This window comes from Branchiostoma belcheri, unplaced genomic scaffold, assembly GCF_001625305.1.
Source record: "Branchiostoma belcheri isolate BF01 breed outbred unplaced genomic scaffold, Haploidv18h27 scaffold2, whole genome shotgun sequence".
Lineage (NCBI taxonomy): Eukaryota > Metazoa > Chordata > Leptocardii > Amphioxiformes > Branchiostomatidae > Branchiostoma > Branchiostoma belcheri.
Window position 1 is genome coordinate 7423725 of NW_017803490.1, and position 20732 is coordinate 7444456.

At 39.8% G+C, this 20732-nt stretch overlaps 1 protein-coding gene and 1 long non-coding RNA gene across 4 annotated transcripts; both read right to left on the reverse strand.

The window, feature by feature from the left end:
* Positions 1–12566: 12566 nt before the first annotated feature.
* Positions 12567–15567, reverse strand: LOC109468474 (ABC transporter F family member 4-like). Its single transcript, XM_019766719.1, has 6 exons — positions 15553–15567; positions 15402–15514; positions 14234–14420; positions 13722–13836; positions 13174–13281; positions 12567–12685 (listed from the first exon to the last, which is right to left on the reverse strand). Exons 1-6 carry the CDS (start codon positions 15565–15567, stop codon positions 12567–12569), a joined length of 657 nt encoding a protein of 218 aa, XP_019622278.1.
* Positions 15568–15780: 213 nt separating this feature from the next.
* On the reverse strand, positions 15781–20538 carry LOC109468944. Of its 3 annotated transcripts, none has more exons than XR_002140161.1 (3): positions 20412–20538; positions 19964–20099; positions 15781–15851 (listed from the first exon to the last, which is right to left on the reverse strand). It is a non-coding gene; the product is annotated as an uncharacterized LOC109468944 (long non-coding RNA). The 3 variants fall into 3 exon arrangements; XR_002140162.1 differs by lacking the exon at positions 15781–15851 and adding an exon at positions 15953–16016; XR_002140163.1 differs by lacking the exon at positions 15781–15851 and adding an exon at positions 16145–16168.
* Between the last annotated feature and the right edge of the window lie 194 nt (positions 20539–20732).

Sequence of the window (20732 nt, forward strand, 5' to 3'; positions counted from 1 at the left end):
GTAGAGAGGCTGGGGATGGAGCGATCCGGCTGCTGCAATCGGAACTGCCAGACTCACTCAAGTGAAGGAGCCATAGAATTTGCATATATAATGCGGACCGGTCCATCGCCCAATGACGGTTCTTTGGCAGAAGATCACAGTGTTCATAGATGTCTTTATATAGATGGAGCGTCTGCACAGCTAAGCATTAGCAATGATTACACTGTGCAATATATAATTTTGGAGTCCCTTCCCCGTTGAAGACAAGGTTGCATTTTAAAGAACTTTGGGGATGTTTTCTTTGACTATCAGTCAAAGAGGGGCGTGGCAATGGGATGACATGCGCAACGCTCTTGCTTCAATGAGCTAATGTCAGCAGAAGGTGCCTAACGAAGATTAGAGATGGCTCGGGGATTTGCATGCTTTTAGCAAAGTACGTGCCGTGTAAGTACCATCTGTGTGATGCAGTTTGGCACGCCATACCTACGACCATAACTGGTAGCCTCCGTAGCAGGCTTATAGAACTTGTAGGGGTTTGGTGGTCTTCGGCTGTTTTCTGATAAGCCCAGTTCTAAAAAACGGGGGTAATTCAACCAGGCCGGCTATGTTGTCTATATGTAATCAGAAAATAGCACATAAAAGGTCCCAAAGACCCCCAAAACCCCCAGTTTTTGGCACGCCATACCTACGACCATAACTGGTGCTTCAGAAGAAGTTGTTTTTTTATAGTCATATTTCCTTACGTTTTTATTTATTGAGATTTACAGAGAAACTCTGATAGGAGTCATGAAACAGGATAGGATCTTTAACAAGGCTGACTACTCCATAACAAATAATAAAAACATGAATATACAAAATATAAAAATAACAATAATAATAACGATAGTGGCTGTAGAACGGAGAAATAATGTATGACATGTTTGGATACATTGTAGCTGAATAACTCGTTATAAGGTCCCTCAAATTGGATAAAAAATAGATTAATTGATATGTAAATTTTGATGTTGTATATGATTTTGTATATGTGTTTTTGTATGGGGGAGGGCAACTTGTAAAGGTGCGTATGCACATGTTTTGCCCTCCCTTTCACTTTGTAAAAAATCATAATTAACTAAATAAACTAAACTAATTGCACGTTTCGAATTATAAACTATTTTCTTAGGCATCGCCATGATTATCAGATTTCCATGTCATCCATCGAACATTTTCAATTAGAAAAGCTGACGTCATACTCACTGCGGCAGCCATCTTGTTGACCTACACCCGAATTTAGTGACACCAAAAGGACGTTAAACTTAACATGGCGTGAAAATATCGGCATTTGGTCGCTTTACTATGCAGTCAAGTCCAAGGGACATAAAGCAAGCAATACAAATAAATCTGGCATCATGGCAGAAGTAAATTCACTCACCTTGAAACAAGACACTACGGAATATAGCTAGATGCTACATTTGTCATGAAGTTTGTTCTCGTTACTATTTATTTATTTATATAATACAAATCACCACATACACATGTACATGGAAGGCATGGTGGAACAGATGGACATAAGTGCACCTTTTCAAGGCCACCATGCCAATAAATAAAGACAATGTGCATAAAAAATACAAAGCAGTGATACACGTTGATTTCTGTCTGTTTATTTCAATTGATTTATCAATGGGAGACATTTTGTCACTCACTGGATGAACTTTGGGGCAGGCTTTATGAAAGCAAAATATCCCTTCGTTCATCCTTCAGTGATTTCCATATCGATTTCCATCCGTGCTATTTGGACAGTAACAATATACCGCGTCTCTTCAGCAGCCATGGAAGGAATTCGAATAGCAAAGTCACCATAATCGATGAGACAATGGCTCTGCTGTGGTATGATGATCTGTCATTGAATAACTGCAGTAAGGCCACGGCAAGTAAATTTCATTGATGAAATCCTCCGCAGACTTCAAATCGTATTTTGTGAGCAGGCGAAAAAAAAACAGACGGGCCGAGAAAAACAAGGTTTCTACATTTCAAAATTTTGACTCAATCACTGTACAAATGGTTTTAATTCAGTGGGAACATCACATATACACAACCAGCATCACATGCATCACATCACTGCATCAAGTAAGAAACAAAAGATTAAATCAGAGCCTTTTCTTGTCTCCTCTCTTCAAAGTTATCTTCCGGCATGGCAATAGACATCTTCGCCCATTGTCGGCATGTTGACCACTGTCAGAAGGCAACAAAATTTTTTTTTCCGAAATCAGGCGAAAATTACTTGCTTTGGCAATAACGGTAGACTGGCAATAACGGTAGACAACTCAGCAGTTGGAGAGTACATAGTGGAATGCATGTGGTATTCCAAACGTGATCGGTTCCAAACCATGAGTTTCAAAGCATTTCATCAGTATATGGTTGAAGGATATACATGCTGTTTGTTGAATAAAGGATGGTGTTGGATTTAGTTTCACATTCAAGTTCCCGCCAAACGTCTAGACAGACATCTTGTATGAAGGATAGCGTTGGATATAATTTCACATTTTCCCGCCAAAGGTCTAGTCAGACATCTTTTATGAAGGACGGTGTTGGATTAAGTTTCACATTTTCCCGCCAAACGGCTAGACAGACACCTTCATGACTTGGCAATTCTCTACTCGCTACTGGGCAGTCTGTAGTTTTGTATGGGGAGCCGCCTTTGCATACTTTCATACATTTTCGTTGTTTGTATTTGGCTTTTTGCGACCTCTTATTTAGCGATAATGATTTATAAGGTCTGTGGGGCTGTGGCAGAATTAATTTCAACAGCCAATCAGTAAGAATTCCCTAATCTTATTTGTGCCTTAATGATTTATGTCTCGGCTGGTAGAAAAGCATGCTTATTTTCCTTATCTCAGAACTACACATTCATCTTGTGGCGTTTCCTTTGATGTAATTCCTCTTACCGCCGTGGTTTTTCGAGAAGCTGGAAGATAATTAGATACATCCATTATTTATGTTATTATTAGGAAGAATGACGACGAAGAAGATTATCTATGTAAAGGTGAAGGACTCACGCCAGGGTGAATAACTGGGTTTGTCATAAACCGATTTCGGAAATAAAATGTTGAAAAAATGACAGCCCCAGAGGTGATTATTCTTTTGTAGAGTTGTTTGGAGACAAAAAATTGGCTGCCGGAATATCGCTTGACGTACATAAGTTGCTATTATTCCAGGAACAGATGGGCCAACGATGTAGACTTATTTTTCCTCAAAATAGTTTATGCCTGAAGACCTTGTCATAATTCACCTTACACAAAGTATTGATTTTGTAAGGCAAAATAAATTTTCCTTTCATCTGGCTTCCTAAATCATTTTACCATCAGCTGTGTTTTTTTTCCTGGAATATAATTTTCCTGGAAAACATTAGACTGGTGCAATAGCTCAATTGGTGGAGTGCTCGCTTTGTAACCGGGAGGTCGTAAGTTCGAACCCCGGCCGGGTCACACCAAAGACTTTAAAAATGGTACACACTTCTTTCTCTGCTCAGCACCCAGCACATATGAGAAACAGTGTGGGGAGGTCAAACACACAGCACTACCAGCGGACTAGCCCCCTGCTGTAGTGCATTGCACCACCCTACGCTCTGCATATTAGCACGGGAGACCTTTCTTTTCTTTTTCTTTGGGAGATATTGATGAGATATATGTACTAGGTCCTTTTTGGAGGTGAAGGACTCGTACTAGGGTAAGCAATTTCAATGAAGGAATATATGTATATATATGAGTGGTGTATTTCAATAACCGTTGCCACATACATAGCAGCCAAAACACTGGCTGAACTGCGTAGGGACAATCACAATTCAGATCGAGACGTGATTAAAGCATATGAAATAACCTACGAAGTAAAAGAGTTATATATATTAAATTATACAAAATTTGGAACTTGTATCTGTAATGTGTTTACAGCACGAGCTTACATACATCCAGATATGCGTAACCCGTTTTGCGTGAAAGAAATATCAGACTAGGATTGCCCCTTGGGGTAAAAACTGTTGGCGCCGTATCAAAACTAAAATAGTCACTCTTTCTTCATTTGAACCAACATACCGATATACATTATACATGTGCTCCTGGATTGTGTTGATGTTACAAATCGGAACTATACTCACAGTGCAAGTACGAATATTTTTAATTAACACAAAGACACTATTTATTTATTTATTTATTTAGGCTTACAAAGAACCCAGGGTGTCCCAACTAGTCAAAGACTATTACTAAGGGACACCCTGGGGAAAAAGATGAATATCGTTAGACATGCATGGGAATATATATTACAAATTACATTCTTAGTGAGATATACAGTTACATACTATAGTACATTAATATGTACGTACATTTTTAAAAATACAATAATACAATAGTAGAGACAAAGGCAATAACAAAGACACTAAGAATGGTCTGTTATGCAGACGAAAAGTTTGACGGAGAAAAGAGTTGTACAGTCAGTTGCTTCGACCTTTAGATTTCAGCACAGTTTCTCAAAAATTTTCAAGTGACCTCAGACCCGACATCTGGTGCCATATTCACCATTGTTATACAACCTTCACCATTGATTGCTTTTAGATTTATGTTTGCTCTCAAAAATTGTTGCTATTTTAGTTTCCTGAATATAGAAGATAAATGTATACTGCGGCATGGTCATTAGTTAAAGACAGCCAGAGCAGTTTTTAGGGCTTGGAAACCCGATTTTTCAAAGTCAATATTCTAACCATTTATCTACATAAAACCACACTATCCCAATGTATATTGACCCTCATGGAGCAACAATACCAAAAATTTTGACGCAAAATGGTTACTGGAAGGGTCCTTGGCTGATTTTCAGGATACCCCCCAGAAAATAAAGGACTCATCTTGAGACTTGTTTCTGCAGTCTTAAAAGTCCAAAGTATGAAATACTGACTCAAATGTGAAGCAGTGTGTTTCAATATCACAAAGATTGCCTTATTCAAAATATTTCCAGCTTTGCTGCCCTGGAGTCACATTGGATGTCTTTAATTTAAGAGTACATAACTTCCTTGTTGCGATTGCAAACGTGACCCTCATCCATGCTGAAGTTAGCCTAAAGGACGTCTAGATTATAGTGGAGGATGATGATACCCGGAGAGTAGTACTAGTAATTGGGGGGACTAAGGGGTCAGCATCTGGCCTTGGCAGAAAGGCAGCTGGCATGTTCTATCCCTACTGACAAGCAAAATGATAGTACAGTATTTTTTCTCATAATTTCTCCACAAAATAGGCTAATAGATAGGAATAATTATCAACATATTTGGCACAATTTCTACGCTTGTATTTGTAGGAACTTTAGATAGTGTCCATTTATTTGTGGACATAATTGGCATGTGACTCTATGATGTCAGTGGCCTGAGACCAGACTGTAAGGTTTTGCACCACTCACTCTACGTGTTGTGAGATCTTTAGTATAACATGGTCATGGGTTGACTCCTCTTGACGTCCAACCCGAGAGGAAATCCCTAACCAAAGTTAGGTACCCATTTAACCTGAGTGAAGTGAGGATATATGTGTAAAGTGCCTTTCCCAAGGACACAACACTGAAGCCTACGAGGAATTTTAATCCAGAGCGTTAACCTTCAGATTCTGAGTCAACAACACAAAACCACAAGACCGCCTTGCCACTCTCCTTTTGCTTGCAGGCATCTCTGCTTGAACATTGTTAGCTTGAGCGGACAGTGATTTGCCTACATGTCTGAGAAACCTTACGCTATCTCGTATGGGGATCGTATCTCTCTCTCTCTCTCTCTCTCTCTCTCTCTCTCTCTCTCTTCTTCTCTCTCTCTCTCTCTCTCTCTCTCTCTTCTCTCTCTCTTCTCTCACTCTCTCTCTCTCTCTCTCTCTCTCTCTCTGTCAGTCAGTCTCAGAAGACAGCACTGGGGACATCACAGAATCAATAAACCATGATATACGATCGATGGATAATTTCTCCCACCGTTGAACTGAAGGATACTGAAGCACATAACGACCAGGAGGACAGTAATAGACTATTTTTAAGTACCGTCTGTCATAGAAATTTGCAAAAATAACGTTTCGTAATCACTAACTAAAGTTGCTGAACAAAAATATTTTGTCTGGTGTACCTATAGGCTATTTTGACTACTGTCTGTGGTGGAAAGACACCGTTTTGTTAGTACGAATAAAGCCTATTGAAAAAGGTATCTGGTCTGGTATACCTAGGCTGTCCTGGTTTATGGATGAAGAACCTGTATTTCACCATATTAGAGGAAAACATAAATTATCAAACTATCATTATGCTAACAACAAATTGCAATTCATGTTTCTTTTCCCAACACTATTTTTTTTATTTTTAACTCATGCCAAAAAATATCCAAACCGGAAATTCCATTGCAGAACCCAAGGTAGCCGAATTGAAACCTTGTTTGTTAACACATACCCATATATACCAAATGGCCATTTCAAATTCATTGATATCTTACAAAGTTATGATGATAATACAATAAACAAGTGCCAGCGAGAACATGTGCCTAAATGACCTTCTTGGCAATGTGAAAATGCTGCCAATATAACGAGGGCATTTTATCACGCTTGTGATAATAGCCAGTGTAGAAGTATCCTAATTGATATAGTTGAGAATATTAGAAACCATGACGTCAATGATAATGCAATGGACTTTCAATTTACCGCATCATCAACGAGGCAAATCTGAAATTAATCATACAAATGGTCTTCGTCACACCCGTGGTCAGAAATAGGATACTGGGTAGCCGGAACTAATATAAAAGAACTCGTGTGTCTTTTAATAGGCAGTGACCATTTGGCTAGGCACGAACCAACCACCTTATCATGCAATGTAAACGAAGGTTGCTTGCATGCAGTTAGAAATGTTAAGCAAGCGGATTTGTAACTAGAGGGGTAACATATCCCAAAGAAAATGCATCATGTTTACCTTCATATTGTCTAGCCTATAAAACTTACTGCTCTGTTTACTCTTATTTGGACACATCGAGATATTTGGGACTTGCTACATAATGTAACCCAACACCACAGGGTGTCTTCTACAGAATTGGTTACCAAGGTGACAGTCGTTTGGGCCAAGTCATTGACCTTATTTTTTTGGAGAAGAAGAAAGCAAAAAATGTTTCGTCCTTCGAAAGTAAGCATAGTAAGTATTTCAACACAAGACAAAAGAGGGAAGGAGGGCCTGCAATGTACAAAGTACATGTAGGTATTAGGCAGATTTACAAACACCTTTGACTTTCTTTCTGGTCAACTACAAACTAACAAAATTGAAATACCAAACATTGAATAAATCCTAAAGTTCTACTTACTAAACAATAAGGGCTAACATAAGTAGCACATACAAGTAATAAGATACATGTATGTGTTGTGCCCTACTTCTATCAGACTAATTCACCTTTCCTCCTTCATCAATGAACCACAGGGGATGTGAGAATAATTGGGTAGGTGATGTATGCCATGGATGCCTTTATCCTGCACATCTCTATTCAGTACCTCAGGTGGTCTCCATCAAAACTGACGGAGCGTTGTCGGAGAGCAATTCATTCGGACACAGCTGGCCTACTTGCTGCTGTATGTCTGAGAAGGGAGGTTCCTGTTCAGTGGTTATTTTAGGTAATCGTGATATACGTTTGTCATGCTGTTTTCTATTCTGTTTTCTATTCAACAAACAGCTTATATAAAAGAAAAAAAGGTCTGAGTAAAATCCAATTAAATCTATTCTGCAAAATGTCATTTCAGGTTAATTAACCTGAAGATTTTACGCAATCGTTAAATACGTTTGCCATGCTGTTTTCTATTCTGCTTCCTATTCAACAAACAGCTTATATAAAGGAAAATAAGTTCGGGTTCAACCCAGTCAAAACTATTCTGCAAAATGTCATTTCAGGTTAATTAACTTGAAGATTTTACGTCATCGTTATCGTGAAATATTTTTGCCATGCTGTTTCCTATTTTTTTCTGTTTCTATTCAACACACAGTTTATATAAACGAAAATAAGTTCGGGTTCAACCCAATCGAAACTATCCTGCAAAATATCATTTCAGATTAATTAACTAAAAGATAATCTTTTATGTATGATATGTACATACTAGTTCTGCCAGATGAAAGCTAGTTGCATTTGTCCAGAAACTGGTTCGTAGTCTCTTTTGATGTATGCAAGACTGTGGTTGGTTTCTGTCTGAAATGGCTGGCTAAGTTAGAGACCTTTTCTAATCCTTTGATAATAATTTTGTATAATGTATTAATGCGCAATAATCAAACTAGGTTACATGTGTCCCCAGAAACTAGTTTACAGTCACTGCTGATGCATGCAAGACTGTGGTTTCTGTCTAAAACGCCTGGCTACGTTAAAGACCTTTGATACATTTTTGAGAATAATTTTGTATAATGCATTAAATACCTGGACGTCCAATTTTCATCAACAACATCTTATTTTACCTTCATTTCCTGCTCATTTATATTCCTTGACCTTCAATTTCAAGAAGTAGGACAACAATGTCATAAATCTGTCCTTGACAATTGACCTTTTCATCATTCTCCTTCCATTGCCACCTGCGGTTCCTGGACTTTCACGGTCTCAGGGTCATGACCTCAATTAAACACAGGGACCCGGGGTATCTGTAGTTAACGACCCAACCTCGGCAACAGTCATTTTTCTTCCTTTATCCTCGCCTTTAGGAGGTAGAGTTTTGTCAGGGTGTGATTATTTGTGGGGTACTTACTTACCTGTACTTACTTAGTCATGTGAGTGACCTGGATTCTTCGGGGTTTTTTTGTCGGCACACTGCGCGGTTTCTGGTTTCCTTGTGCCAGTTATTTCACCCCATCAAGAGTAATCTTTCTTATTTTTGGCAATAATTGACATCGACCAGTGCACAATTCCGTCGGGCTTCTCTGGGCCTTTCTCTTCACTATCCCTGAAGTTCTGTTTCCATTCTAATAAATTCAGTGGTAGGTAGTTAGATGACAAACAAAATACACTTAACTCTTGAAAGTATGAATGTGCTTCCATCGTTGCTTGATCGTATGCTTGATACCAGTGTTTTGCTACTGGGTCGCTATTGGCCCCATACTGAACCATTGTGACATAGCAAGATACTTGCAATGGATACTTTATTATGTCTGTTAGCTGACATTGCCCGTCAGGGATGTTGACCCGGACACTTGACTGGAACCTGTATCGTCATCTCCATTGTATGCTGAGAATTCGAGAGGGATTCATCTACGTACGGTTGCGACCCTTAGACGCCACTTGCGACTGTTGCCATTATTGCAATCATCTTGATATTGATGCATTGCAAGATGCAACCACAACCAAGGCGGTTATGAATATGCAACCATGCGGTAGGTGTTTTTTGTAACCAGTGGCCAGACTAAAATCTATGTGTCTTTGATGTACGTTATATGGTTACATGTATGTATATGAAGGCATGCCACTTGACGAAGTTACACATCTAAGAGAAAAATCTAATAGAAGGAAGTTAATACATACTTTTAAACAATGACAATAGCCATAAATAACGTAGAACGTCATTTTTTTTATTCTTGATTACTCTTTACACCAAAGACGAAAATATATATTATTTACATCTTTCTCCAATGCCTTCCCACACACACCTGTACAAATCTTCATTCCCAGACTACATTCTTCTAAGCTTGCCGAATACATCTATATGTATAATACATTCATGACAACAACGATATCCATTTTTTTTCATTCTTTCAACAAAGTAAGTACCCTAAGCACGGGTACTAAGTATGGGTTCCATATCAAATGCGCTTATAAAGTCTAAAGCTTCCAAGCAACTCTGATAAATGTACTCTGACGCCGTATATTTTGTTTCAGAGTATTCTTTAACTCCACGTTGAAGCGTGTTACTACATATATATATTCAATCATACATACTGCGAAACACACTGATGTTTACAATGCTAAATGAAGTCTCTCGTAAGTTTGGTCCTCTTCTTAGCCAGACTTCAAACAATGCGAATCACCCCAAACTCTTATACAGATATATTTGATAGTGTCTTCTTCTCTGCACCTTCAATTATAGTATCATGCCCATTATGAATAATTGCATCACAAGGCACACTGCACACATGTTTACATGCTAGATACAATGAAAGTAAGATGCTTCAAAATCAGAATCTACGTACACAACGTCAAATGTGGCTGCAACAAGTCTTCATCATAATGGTATGCCCTAAACACATCACAAATACTGAACGTTGATGAAGGTTAGACATCCAGGTAAACGATACTCGTAAGAAAATTCAAACTCTACTACTGGATCAGTTACGGATTTTTATTTCCTATGGTAATTTCCTACCATAGGAACCTTCCTTACATGACCAAGACTCTTACGGTTGTTGAACAGGTTTTTCTAGTTCTAATTACCTGTATTTTGCGTGAACCGTTCTTTTACATGATAAAGCTTCTTACGGACCTTGTTGTTTAACCGGTTTTTCTAGTTACTTGTATATAAGAGTGAATCGGTTCTCTGTTCATTTGTGACGCTGAAGAAGAGTGATGGATGTCACTCGAAACGTCCGGAAATAAAAATCCGTAACTGATCCAGAGTAGAGTTTGAATTTTCTTACGACAAATACTGAACGTTTGTAGTTTGTACGATCCACAGGTTTTCCTACATATTCATGTAAACTCTTGATGGACATTGTTTTGGATGTATAGAAGCATTCCATAGACAATGGTGTCGAAAAAAGACCAGAAGAAAATGTCATCTTGGTTCGTGTGATAACCAGTAACGACAAAACGCCCATGATGGCACAGTGATGTCTGATTCTTGGGTATTTTCCGTTACGTGTACGCTTCTTTGAGACTCCGAATACTAGTGCTGCCAAGTGGTCCGGTATACATAGACTTATCAGATGGGTCCATTCTATCACACAGTAAGACCGACAATGTCCGGTTGAGAAAGAAAAAAAAATCATGAACAGGTTGCAACTCATTCTAACACCTGAGTTGTATAGCAAATTTGCGACATATTTGTGTCGTATTGTATTTTAATATTTCCTAAGAGTATGTTGAATCGAGCCAAAATTAATTCTATGGATCCAGAAGTTGAATTGTACTCGTCATTTTAGGACATTGCAATTTTCGTACAAAGCTGTATGGACACAATCCATATAGTCGATGGCCAAAGAGTATATCCATATGGCTGCCCAATAGTCTTTTGACCTATTCAAAGCTCATACAATGATTAACCAGTAAATCAAATGGTCTTACTCGGATTTGGCGGGGAATTTTTTGTGTTAAAAACTGTGAAAATTTGGCATCAGTAAATAACCACTGAATCCAGAATGACCCGTCTGATAGTGTATATTTCTTACTAACAACCACATACACAATCTTCCGGCAGCATCTTTGCAACCTGAGTGCAACTTTTACAATACTCCACGAAAGCATTACTGTGACAGAAATCATTTTATTCACTCATTCCATTTGGTAGCGCCAAGAACTTTAAAAAAGCCTTCAGATCATTGTGATTGTGTTTATCAAATGATTGTGTAATTCAGTGTGTTTGATCGCTTTATGTGGTACCATGTGTATCATCAAGGACTGGAAGTCCCTCACCGTCCCACAACTCCTGACAGCAGCCCAAGACAGGAGGACCTGGCTACACCTCTGCTGCAAGGTCTGCCTTTTCCCCCCGACGACCAGTGTCGTTCATGGGACTAGGTAGGTAGGTTTGAGGTGGAAGTTCTTAGTGTCACTATGTGTTGATGGAATACATTCTGTTCAATTAAAAGCATGGCACAGCTGACCGGGATAACATTGAAATTTGGAATTCCCTCCCTGACAAGTGTTTCCCACCAACTTACAATCCACAGGCTTTCAAATGAAACGTTCACTGACATCTCTTGACATAGCCATGTTTTCTCTCATATTTCTAGTTCAATGCCGAGAAGTGGTCGTATAGGCCTTGCATTGAACCATTCCGTTAAAAAACAACATATGTTCGAGATAGGATTTTTTTGTAATCCATACTTGCTTATATGCAATAATTTACACCTTTTTTGTCATCCACGCTTCCAATAAGATTCTATAAACGAATCATTCAGAGACAAGCAGAAAACCTTAACCTCTCCATAACTGATATTAATCGAGAATGTTGGGGCTAGTTATTTTAGTAACAAGAGTTGATGAACCTTCAAAAGCGCTGAAAAAGCTCTTCTTTCTATTCTTTCTAATCAACTGGATTTTCGAACAAGCGTGAGCAATCTTTATCTTATAATCAAGGGCAGTGCATAATCTACAAAGGCTACGATAACATGTTCACAATGAAAGTCCCAGATCTCTTTGGTACACGTACTTCATATTCTAAATACAGAATCTCTACATGGCCAAATGTTACTAAGAAAACAAGTAAATTAAGCAAGATCTTCTGAACATCACACAACACCTTAAACCCTTAAACAGCTGTAGGTAAGCTGTTTACATGTATATCTCAAATCAGCAGGCGTATTTTGTACTCTTATTCACGGTAAACATAACCAAGGAGTCGTCGGTCAAAATGATCAGGTCACCTCCCTCTGTTTCTCATGTCCTGTGCTCAGTACGGCGCCACCATAGCCTCAAGATCCTGAACTTCCTTCCGGTTCAGGAAGCCCTTCCTGTAGTATTCCTCCACACGTCGGTCGAATTCCTTGGCCAGCTCGTCATATTCTTCGGCTGAAATATGGAAAACGAATTTTGATCTTACACTGTACTATCATGAATGTTTAAGTTCATCTGTACCTGTGCTTTTAGTAGTTACTGGGCTATATTGATGTCCCTTGACTTATTTCTATGTCTCCATGTGGCTTATCAATTAATTTATTTATCATAAACCGGCTGGGTAGCCCATTCAGCTTTAGAAGCTACTTTCCAATGAGGCACAGCATATATTTACACAGGAGAAGACATAATAAAAACTTTTAGTCAAATTACATTTAGTCAAGCAACAAAAGGTGGAAAACAGTCAAAACATTAAAGTCAGTAAATTGGACAGGAGATCAGAGGCCACTAAGTTTCACGTAAAGGCATGCGTCTCAAGGCTTGATATTTTTTCTGAAGAATTCAAGGCCCAACAAAAATTAAATTGGTGTGGGCGTACAATAAACTGTACCTTTATCTGTACTTTATAAGAATAAAAAAGGTGTCTGTAAGTAAAACCTTACGTGTGAGTTGAGGGAAGGACATGTCAGGTTCCTGCAGCTGCGCGTCATCACCGTCAGCCTCGGTCTGGAGCAGCTCCTGGGCAGTCGTGACGTCATTAGGTGTTGTGCCTGTCACCATATAAGGAAACAATATGAATAAGGATACGAAAAACTATGATGCAGAGTTTTTATTATGTCCCTTTTTATACCTACGTTCAGCAGCAAGCGATGGGCCTATGGCATTGTGAACTGTCTATACTATGTATATTTTAGACATGTTGCAAATGTAACTTTGCTTGACATCTAAAGAAATAAGTGAATAGGTACGAACAAAACATAAACATACTAGCTCTACTTTCTTATCATAGAAGCAGTACTGTATGACGTGTGCACTTTCTGATGTATCGCAAAGAGGCGCTGTAGAACCATTTGACATAGCTGCAAATTTGGGCAAGACTGCATGAGGGCGCTGCTCATCCAAACTGATAGCCCAAAAAATGACTGTCATGATAAAGTCAAGAGTAAGTAATGAAATTTTGCAGTTGCTCATGTTGAAGTTTTTTCTTTACCTCCGTTTGAGGAATCCACGTATCCGTACTTCTCCCTCAGCTCATTTTCTAGATCATCACTCATCTTCTTTTCTTCCTTTTCTCCGGCTGTGTCCACGTCTGCGTCGTTGATGACCTTAAAGATTAAAGAAAATTGGTATATCACGATACTGTAGATCATTTGTGTTGGTACAATCGATACATAGTGCAATTTTTGTACATAACAAGTGTGACAGAAACTCATATCTTAAGCACACCTTAAAACACGCAAGAAGGTTAATTTTCTTCACTCTTTTCAACATTTACTAGTCTCCAGCAGCCTCCTTTGCAAGCTGAATAAAAAGTAGACGTCGGCAAAACAGGGGGCTTTAATCGGCCAGAGAAATTGGCCAGCCAGAAAGGGTCCAATTTATCTTACAAAACATGTACGAATGTTGTGCATCAAGGTTGCATTTCTTGTATTGATCCAAAAGCTGTATAAGACTTCATGTGTCCAAGAATGGACATGTACAGAAATCCATACTAAGTGGTACCTCTGATTCTTCTTCACTTTCCTTCTCGTCCTCCTTATCTCCCTCCCCTTCCGCCTCCTGCTTCTCCTTCAGGATTTCTTTCGTCTTCCCGTTATCAATGACGATCTCCTTCTCCTCTTCCTCTGCCTCCTCTTCCTCGTTGCTGCCCTTCTTTTCCTCCTTGTCGTCTTTCTTGTCTGCCTCATCACTTTTGCAAAGCCAGATGAAAAAAGACTTAGGTCAATGCTTCAAACACACATTAAAGCCAAATGAAAGACCAACCATTCAAGTATAAAAAAATCCTCTGGCCATCCATAGCCACATGTAAAGAAGACTCAGGTCAATGCATTAAACACATATAAAAGCCAGATGAAAGAACAGCTATTCAAGTATAAAAAAAGGATAATCTCTGGCCACCCATAGCCATATGTAAAGAATACCTAGTTCAATGCATAAAACACATTAAAGCCAGATGAAAGAACAATTTTCTAAGTATCAAAAAATCATCTGGCCTCCATAGCCATATATAATGTCCTATGTGTCAGTCGATACGATTGTAAACGGTATATTGCTTTTTATCTATTTTATATATTACACAAAACTCTTCATAGTTATCTTCAAAGCAAAAATGACTGGAATACTTAAGATTTCAAAGGGGGCTTATCTACATTCTACAGGCACAAAAGTACCCACAAATATACTCAGCCATTAAAATGGTACAAACATATGAAGCAATTAATGTAAAATAGAATAGATAAACCAGAACAATCGAGTCGCCAAAAGAGACTAAACCCAGACTTATCAGGTTCACTCACAGCTACCGCCTCATGTAAAGTGCCATTTTAATACCACGTTTTTAATCGCCTAGACGATATAGCTTGTTGTTCGGCCTAGGTTAAATTCCGTCGTTTTCTTTGTCACAAACTAGTTCGGATGCTCTGGATGTTCCGGTTAAATGGAAAATAGAATTAGAAAAATTAAAATTTCTGTATCTGTATAGCCGGTATAACCGCTCTTCGGCAGCTGGCTACATGACACCGATCGACTTGTTACACCTATCAATTGAAGATCTAACTCTAGACATTTTTAAAGCTATCTAATGACAATGCCCCTACTGTACGTATGTGTTTGGTGACAGCGAGTTCCATTCTGCGATAGTTTTGATGTCACAATATATCAAAACTCTTACCTTTCGTCATCGTTGTCTATCTCGTTGTTGAAGTCTGAGTCTGCGTTGTCCCCTCCGTCCCTGGGCTCCTCCTTAGTGATGGCCTGACCCGGCTCAGGCTCCTCATCCTCATCCTCCTCATCAGCGTCTGATGTCTCCTCCACCTCCCCACTCGCCTTGTCTGCATCTTTCTTGGGCTTTCCTAGAAATCAAAATTAGGCGTAGGCGTCAAACTGTTGTTGTTGTTGTAAAGCTGTAGCTTAAGTTCTGTAACCACTTCTTGCCGTGAATCTGTAGTTTAAGTTTAACTACTTAATGTTGTAAATCTGTAATTTAAGTTCTTGTAACGTAACAATGATGTGTTGTTTCTGATGTGGTTGTGTGAATATAGTCTCTAAAAATCCTTCTCATTAGCGTCTGATGTCTCCTCCACCTCCTCACTCGCCTTGTCTGCATCTTTCTTGGGCTTTCCTGAAGTCAACATTAGGCGTCAAATTCTGATTTGAATGTAACTTGTCACAATGTAAGAATTCCTAGTGGATACTTTACTTCGTCTGTTAGCTGACATTACAACATTGGCGTCTGATGTCTCCTCCACCTCCTCACTGGCCTTGTCTGCATCTTTCTTGGGCTTTCCTAGAAGTCAAAATTATGCGTAGGCGTCAACTTCTGATTTGAATGTAACTTGTAAGACTATAAGAATTCTTAGTGGATACTTTAGATACTTTATTTCGTCTCTTAGCTGACATCACAACATTACAACATGTCTGCATCTTTCTTCGGCTTTCCTAGAAATCAAAATTATGCGTAGGCGTCAAACTCTGTAGTTTGAGCTTATGAACGAATTATTATCTCTGTTGTTATGGTTTACAAAAATAGGATTGAAAGTTATATTATTCCCTCAAGGTTGAGTAAATCTCATTTAAGCCCCTAGAAAGGTGGGTGAAGAGTATGCGTATGCATGTGAGTCTTCTGGGTACGGTTTGGGTTGTTGGTTGAGGACTTTGATATGCTGGCTTTATCTTTCGTACGGTATAGTTGGTTTAAACTTAAAAAGAGCGAACACAAACAATTCTCTTTACCATGTGGAAGCCAAGTTGTTGTGATAGACTGTAAATGTCAGTATACGTATGAGAAGATGATCTTGCGATTTCCTTTACAGATATTGTCCAATCGCGTGACTGGTGATGATAACCAAGTTGACTTCGACGTTGTGCCATCAAGTGCAAGTGTACGATTGCAGCCCCCGCTAGCCTTCTGTATTCCCTTTTAATTGATTGATGGCAGCCTAAGCCTCCGTGCGTAGGAGTAAGGACTCGATCTACGCCCACGGCTCACGCAAGGCAATATTCAGACAGGGTTGCCTGCAAAATCCTCAACGAGAGAAGACAATAAGATTCTGAAGCTGATTGAAGCCTTTGAATCGCTGGGCAAAAACCTTAACCTTAATTGGTGAAGGTTAGACATCCAGGTAATAAGATACGCTAAAAAACAGTAACTCAAGCAACTCTTTTAAACTTGAGTCCACGGATGTCTTAGACCGAGAGACCAGCTGGTGGGAACGAGGAGTTAGAGAGTGAAATTCTGAAGCTGATTGAGGCCTTTGAATCGCTGGGCAACAACCTTCACCTAAGCGTAATCATTGTAGCTTGAAACCTTTAAAATACAAGTCATTTGTCTGGATGCTTCAGTTCAAAGCTTTGAACTTTACATTGTTTTCGATGTTCAGAATGTCAATACCAACTGGGTGAGCACGTAGAAAGGTTTCATACAATCATCGGCCTTCAGACATATGCTTGTCCTTTCGGTGGGTTTTAGAGAGGCTCTACATGGATAAGGCAATACAAAAGACCTAGTGATTGGATAGTTCATGGATGTTAAAACGTATGCACTCTGTTTGCCAAAAGATCACTTTAAGCGGACGGTTTTGTGGGAGCCCTCAGTGGAATTTTGCAGCCTCATGGCGGCTTCAAACACCATTCATATGCTGACAAGCGATTTCTTTGCACAGCAAACTTAAACGTTTGCTCAGTAAAAATAAAACGCAGTTTCAAAATGCCAAACCACCCACTTGGCCTTATGCAGCTGTGCGCTAAGCTTGTATAGCGCGTACACTTGAGAGTTGACGCGGCACGCTGCAGCTTCTCTCATTTATATTCATCGCAGTGACTAGACCAAATGCTGATTGAACGACAAATCTGCGCATTGCATGTCACAGTCGTTACTTGCGTTAGCGGTGCTCCCAAATTGCACTTTTTCTCGTAATTCTTAATCTGAACCGTTTGATGGGAGGAAGTTAGGAAGTAAGTATGATACATGTGTTTGGGGTAATAACGTGAGTCGTGATAGATGTGCATGCTGCATGAGGCTGGAGACATGCTAAGGTGAATATTACCACACCCACGCCTTGCAAGTGGGCTAGGTGGGCATAAGACTGTGAATACAGTGCGTCAAATTCATTGATGTGGCAAATAGTTAGATCCATTTTGCAATTTAGCTTCATTTCTTGCACCAGGTGGCGTCAAATGGCCGAGAAGACGCGAGATCGAGAGGGCATGGGTTCGATTCCTGGCTAGACGCTGTGCCCACAGCTAATCTCCAAGCAGATCTTTTGGTGGGGTTAAGACAGTATCAAATTGGCCAGTCTGTATCCATTTCCCCACCGAATATCTGTCGGTACTCGCACAGGGAGGGGCTGGGCACTTCTTTTAAATATGGTGTTGCTGCCCCTCCTCGTGCCCCTATTAACAGCTATCAAAAATTGGTCGTGCTAAGTTTTACAAGCGGTTTATAGCTTAATTGAATATGGTCAGTCACCCGCGCACATCTCTTCGGTGGGGAAATGGATACCGACTGGTCAATTTGATACTGTCTTCACCTTCACCTTGTCCCTTCCTCTTCTGGAGGGTCGGGGACTGTGGTAGCATTCAGCACAAGCTTCCTCCATCCATCTCTGTCCTTGGCCATCTGTGTGCAGTCAGCCAGGGACCTGCCTGTCCAATCTCTGATGTCGTCTACCCATCTCCTTCGCGGCCTCCCTCTGCTCCTGCTACCACAGATCCGTCCTTGCAGGATGTGAGTTGAGATGTTCTGTGCTCTCGACACATGTCCGAAGTACTGTAGTTTCCTCCTTCTAATCATGTGTAGGAGTGATCTTCCGATCCCTAACTCTTCCAGGACTGAGGCGTTTGTACGATGTTCTGTCCAGCTAACTCTGAGCAGCTTTCTGTAACACTTCATCTCGAAGGCCTCGATCTTCTGTGTGATACTGTCTTACCCCCACCAAAAATCTGCTTGGAGATTAGCTGTGTCTTTGGGAAAGGCACATGACACGGCTTTCCTCAGTCCACCCAGATGTGAAATGGGTACCACCTACGTATACCAAAGATCAATAAATAAATAGATAAGAATAATATCTTTACATTTAGCACCTGACATACTTCACATAGCTCACACAACTCGTCCAAATTCCTTGTTCGAAATCTTTTCACAATGACAGTTTCTTTTCCCGTACGGCCAAGCTTTGGAATTCCCTCCCTGACAAGTGTTTCCCACCAACCTACAATCTACAGGCTTTCAAATCAAACGTTCACCGCCATCTCTTGACACAGCCATGTTTCTCTCACATTCCTAGTTCAATGCCGAGAAGTGGTCGCATAGGCCTTCCATTGAAGCACTCCGTTACAAAGAAAAAATACTTGTTTGCTTTCGCAATGCCGGTTCACTTCCCAGGCAATGCTTCACAAAACAAACGTTACCCTTATAAAATGTATTGCATCAGCCACGATGTCACAAGGGGCCTCTTCTACTAGAGTAGATGGGCGGAAGTTAACGTTGTTTTCGCACCGTTGGCCTTTTCAAAATCATCGGGCCGTGCTATTCGCACCTGAGCCTGTGGCTTTTACGTACCACAGATGCTACTACAACTCATTTAAGAGCTTGAGGATATATGTTCTTGGTCATTTAAAGTTACACATGCACCCACAAACTTACCGTCAACATTGGGGGAATACATTAAAAAACTCCCAGAGCAGTCAAGTAATGAATATATTGTTTCTAGCATAATAATGCAAGTACACATTGTATTTCAATCTTGTTTGTTATCTCAGTAACCGTGGGTGCTTTGCCTGATACCCAGCCTGGCTAATTTAGATAGGAAACTAAGTTTTTTTACACGTAAATGCACAGACCCTAATAAGTAGTAGGCGGTATAAGGGAAGTTCGTCGAGGATTGACTTCCGAGATGCCTTATCTTTGTGTTATCGTATATTTTATCATATAGTTTTATTTATTTTCATTGTTATGTTCGCTTCATGCCAAAGGTACATATTGAAAAATTGAAACAATACCAAACATACAAATACACATAGGTAGATTAAAAACATAGGTTTAAAAGGGGGCCAGTACAGACTTCGTGTAAAAAAAATCTGAATAGCAAAGCGTATATACACACAATGCGAGAAGGCGATCACTATCATGGTGTCGATATGTACATGTAAGTGTGCGTAAAGCTGACTATTGCTGGTCCTCCTTGGCTAGTTCTTAAGTATTTTGAGAGCATCATGAGAGGTAATATGTATTACCTTCTTTTTCTTCTTCTTGGAGGGCATCTAGTATGGACGCCTCGTCGAGGATGCTTTTGGCGTCAGTTTTGTAAGCTGACTTCGACTGTGGGATCAGGAAGTTGTCACCGTAGTCCAGGTTCAACCCTTCGTTGTACTGTAAAACATTATGTTTCCAATAATGTGTATAAGGCTTTCATGGGATATTATGAAGATTAAAAATATTTTCTGGTATAAATTTGCACATATAATCGACAGTGTCATTATGCCACATCTTCAGTAACTGCATGTTGAGATTGTACAGTGGCAAAATAATCTTTATTACTTACAGTGATATCATTAACGCCTTTGAAAAATGATATTTTTTTACACGCACACATGCACAAACACACACACTCACACACACACAGAGAGAGAGAGAGAGAGAGTTGCATATCCTTGCCCTGTGTCTCTAAAGCACACTGCCTACCTGTGGGTTTGGGTCCTTCACAAAATCGACACCCTTCGCTGCCTGGTAAAGCTTTCTGTCTTCTGCCAGGACGATCTGACGTAGTTCCTCTGCAACCGCGTCTTCAAACTCCTCTGCCTCCTTGTCTGTTATCTGTGTTGTTATATAAACGCCATTAGAATCCATACGCTTAGCTAAGGCCATATGGCACCAATAACACTAAGATACAACAAGTCCAGAGAATAGTCAAACGTGATAGGTATTATTCATTGAACAAAGAGTTTTGGAACAAAGTTACTCTTCTGATGTTAGGGGGCATAGATCTTTTCAGTTCTTGATTTC

Excerpts from the sequence above, each read along its gene's own strand:
- LOC109468474 (XM_019766719.1), bottom strand. Across the intron at positions 13,837-14,233 it reads AAAGTGAAGAAGAATCAGAG|GTCATCAACGACGCAGACGT; the intron begins GTACCACTTAGT and ends TTAATCTTTAAG. Across the intron at positions 13,282-13,721 it reads CGTGGATTCCTCAAACGGAG|GCACAACACCTAATGACGTC; the intron begins GTAAAGAAAAAA and ends ATATGGTGACAG.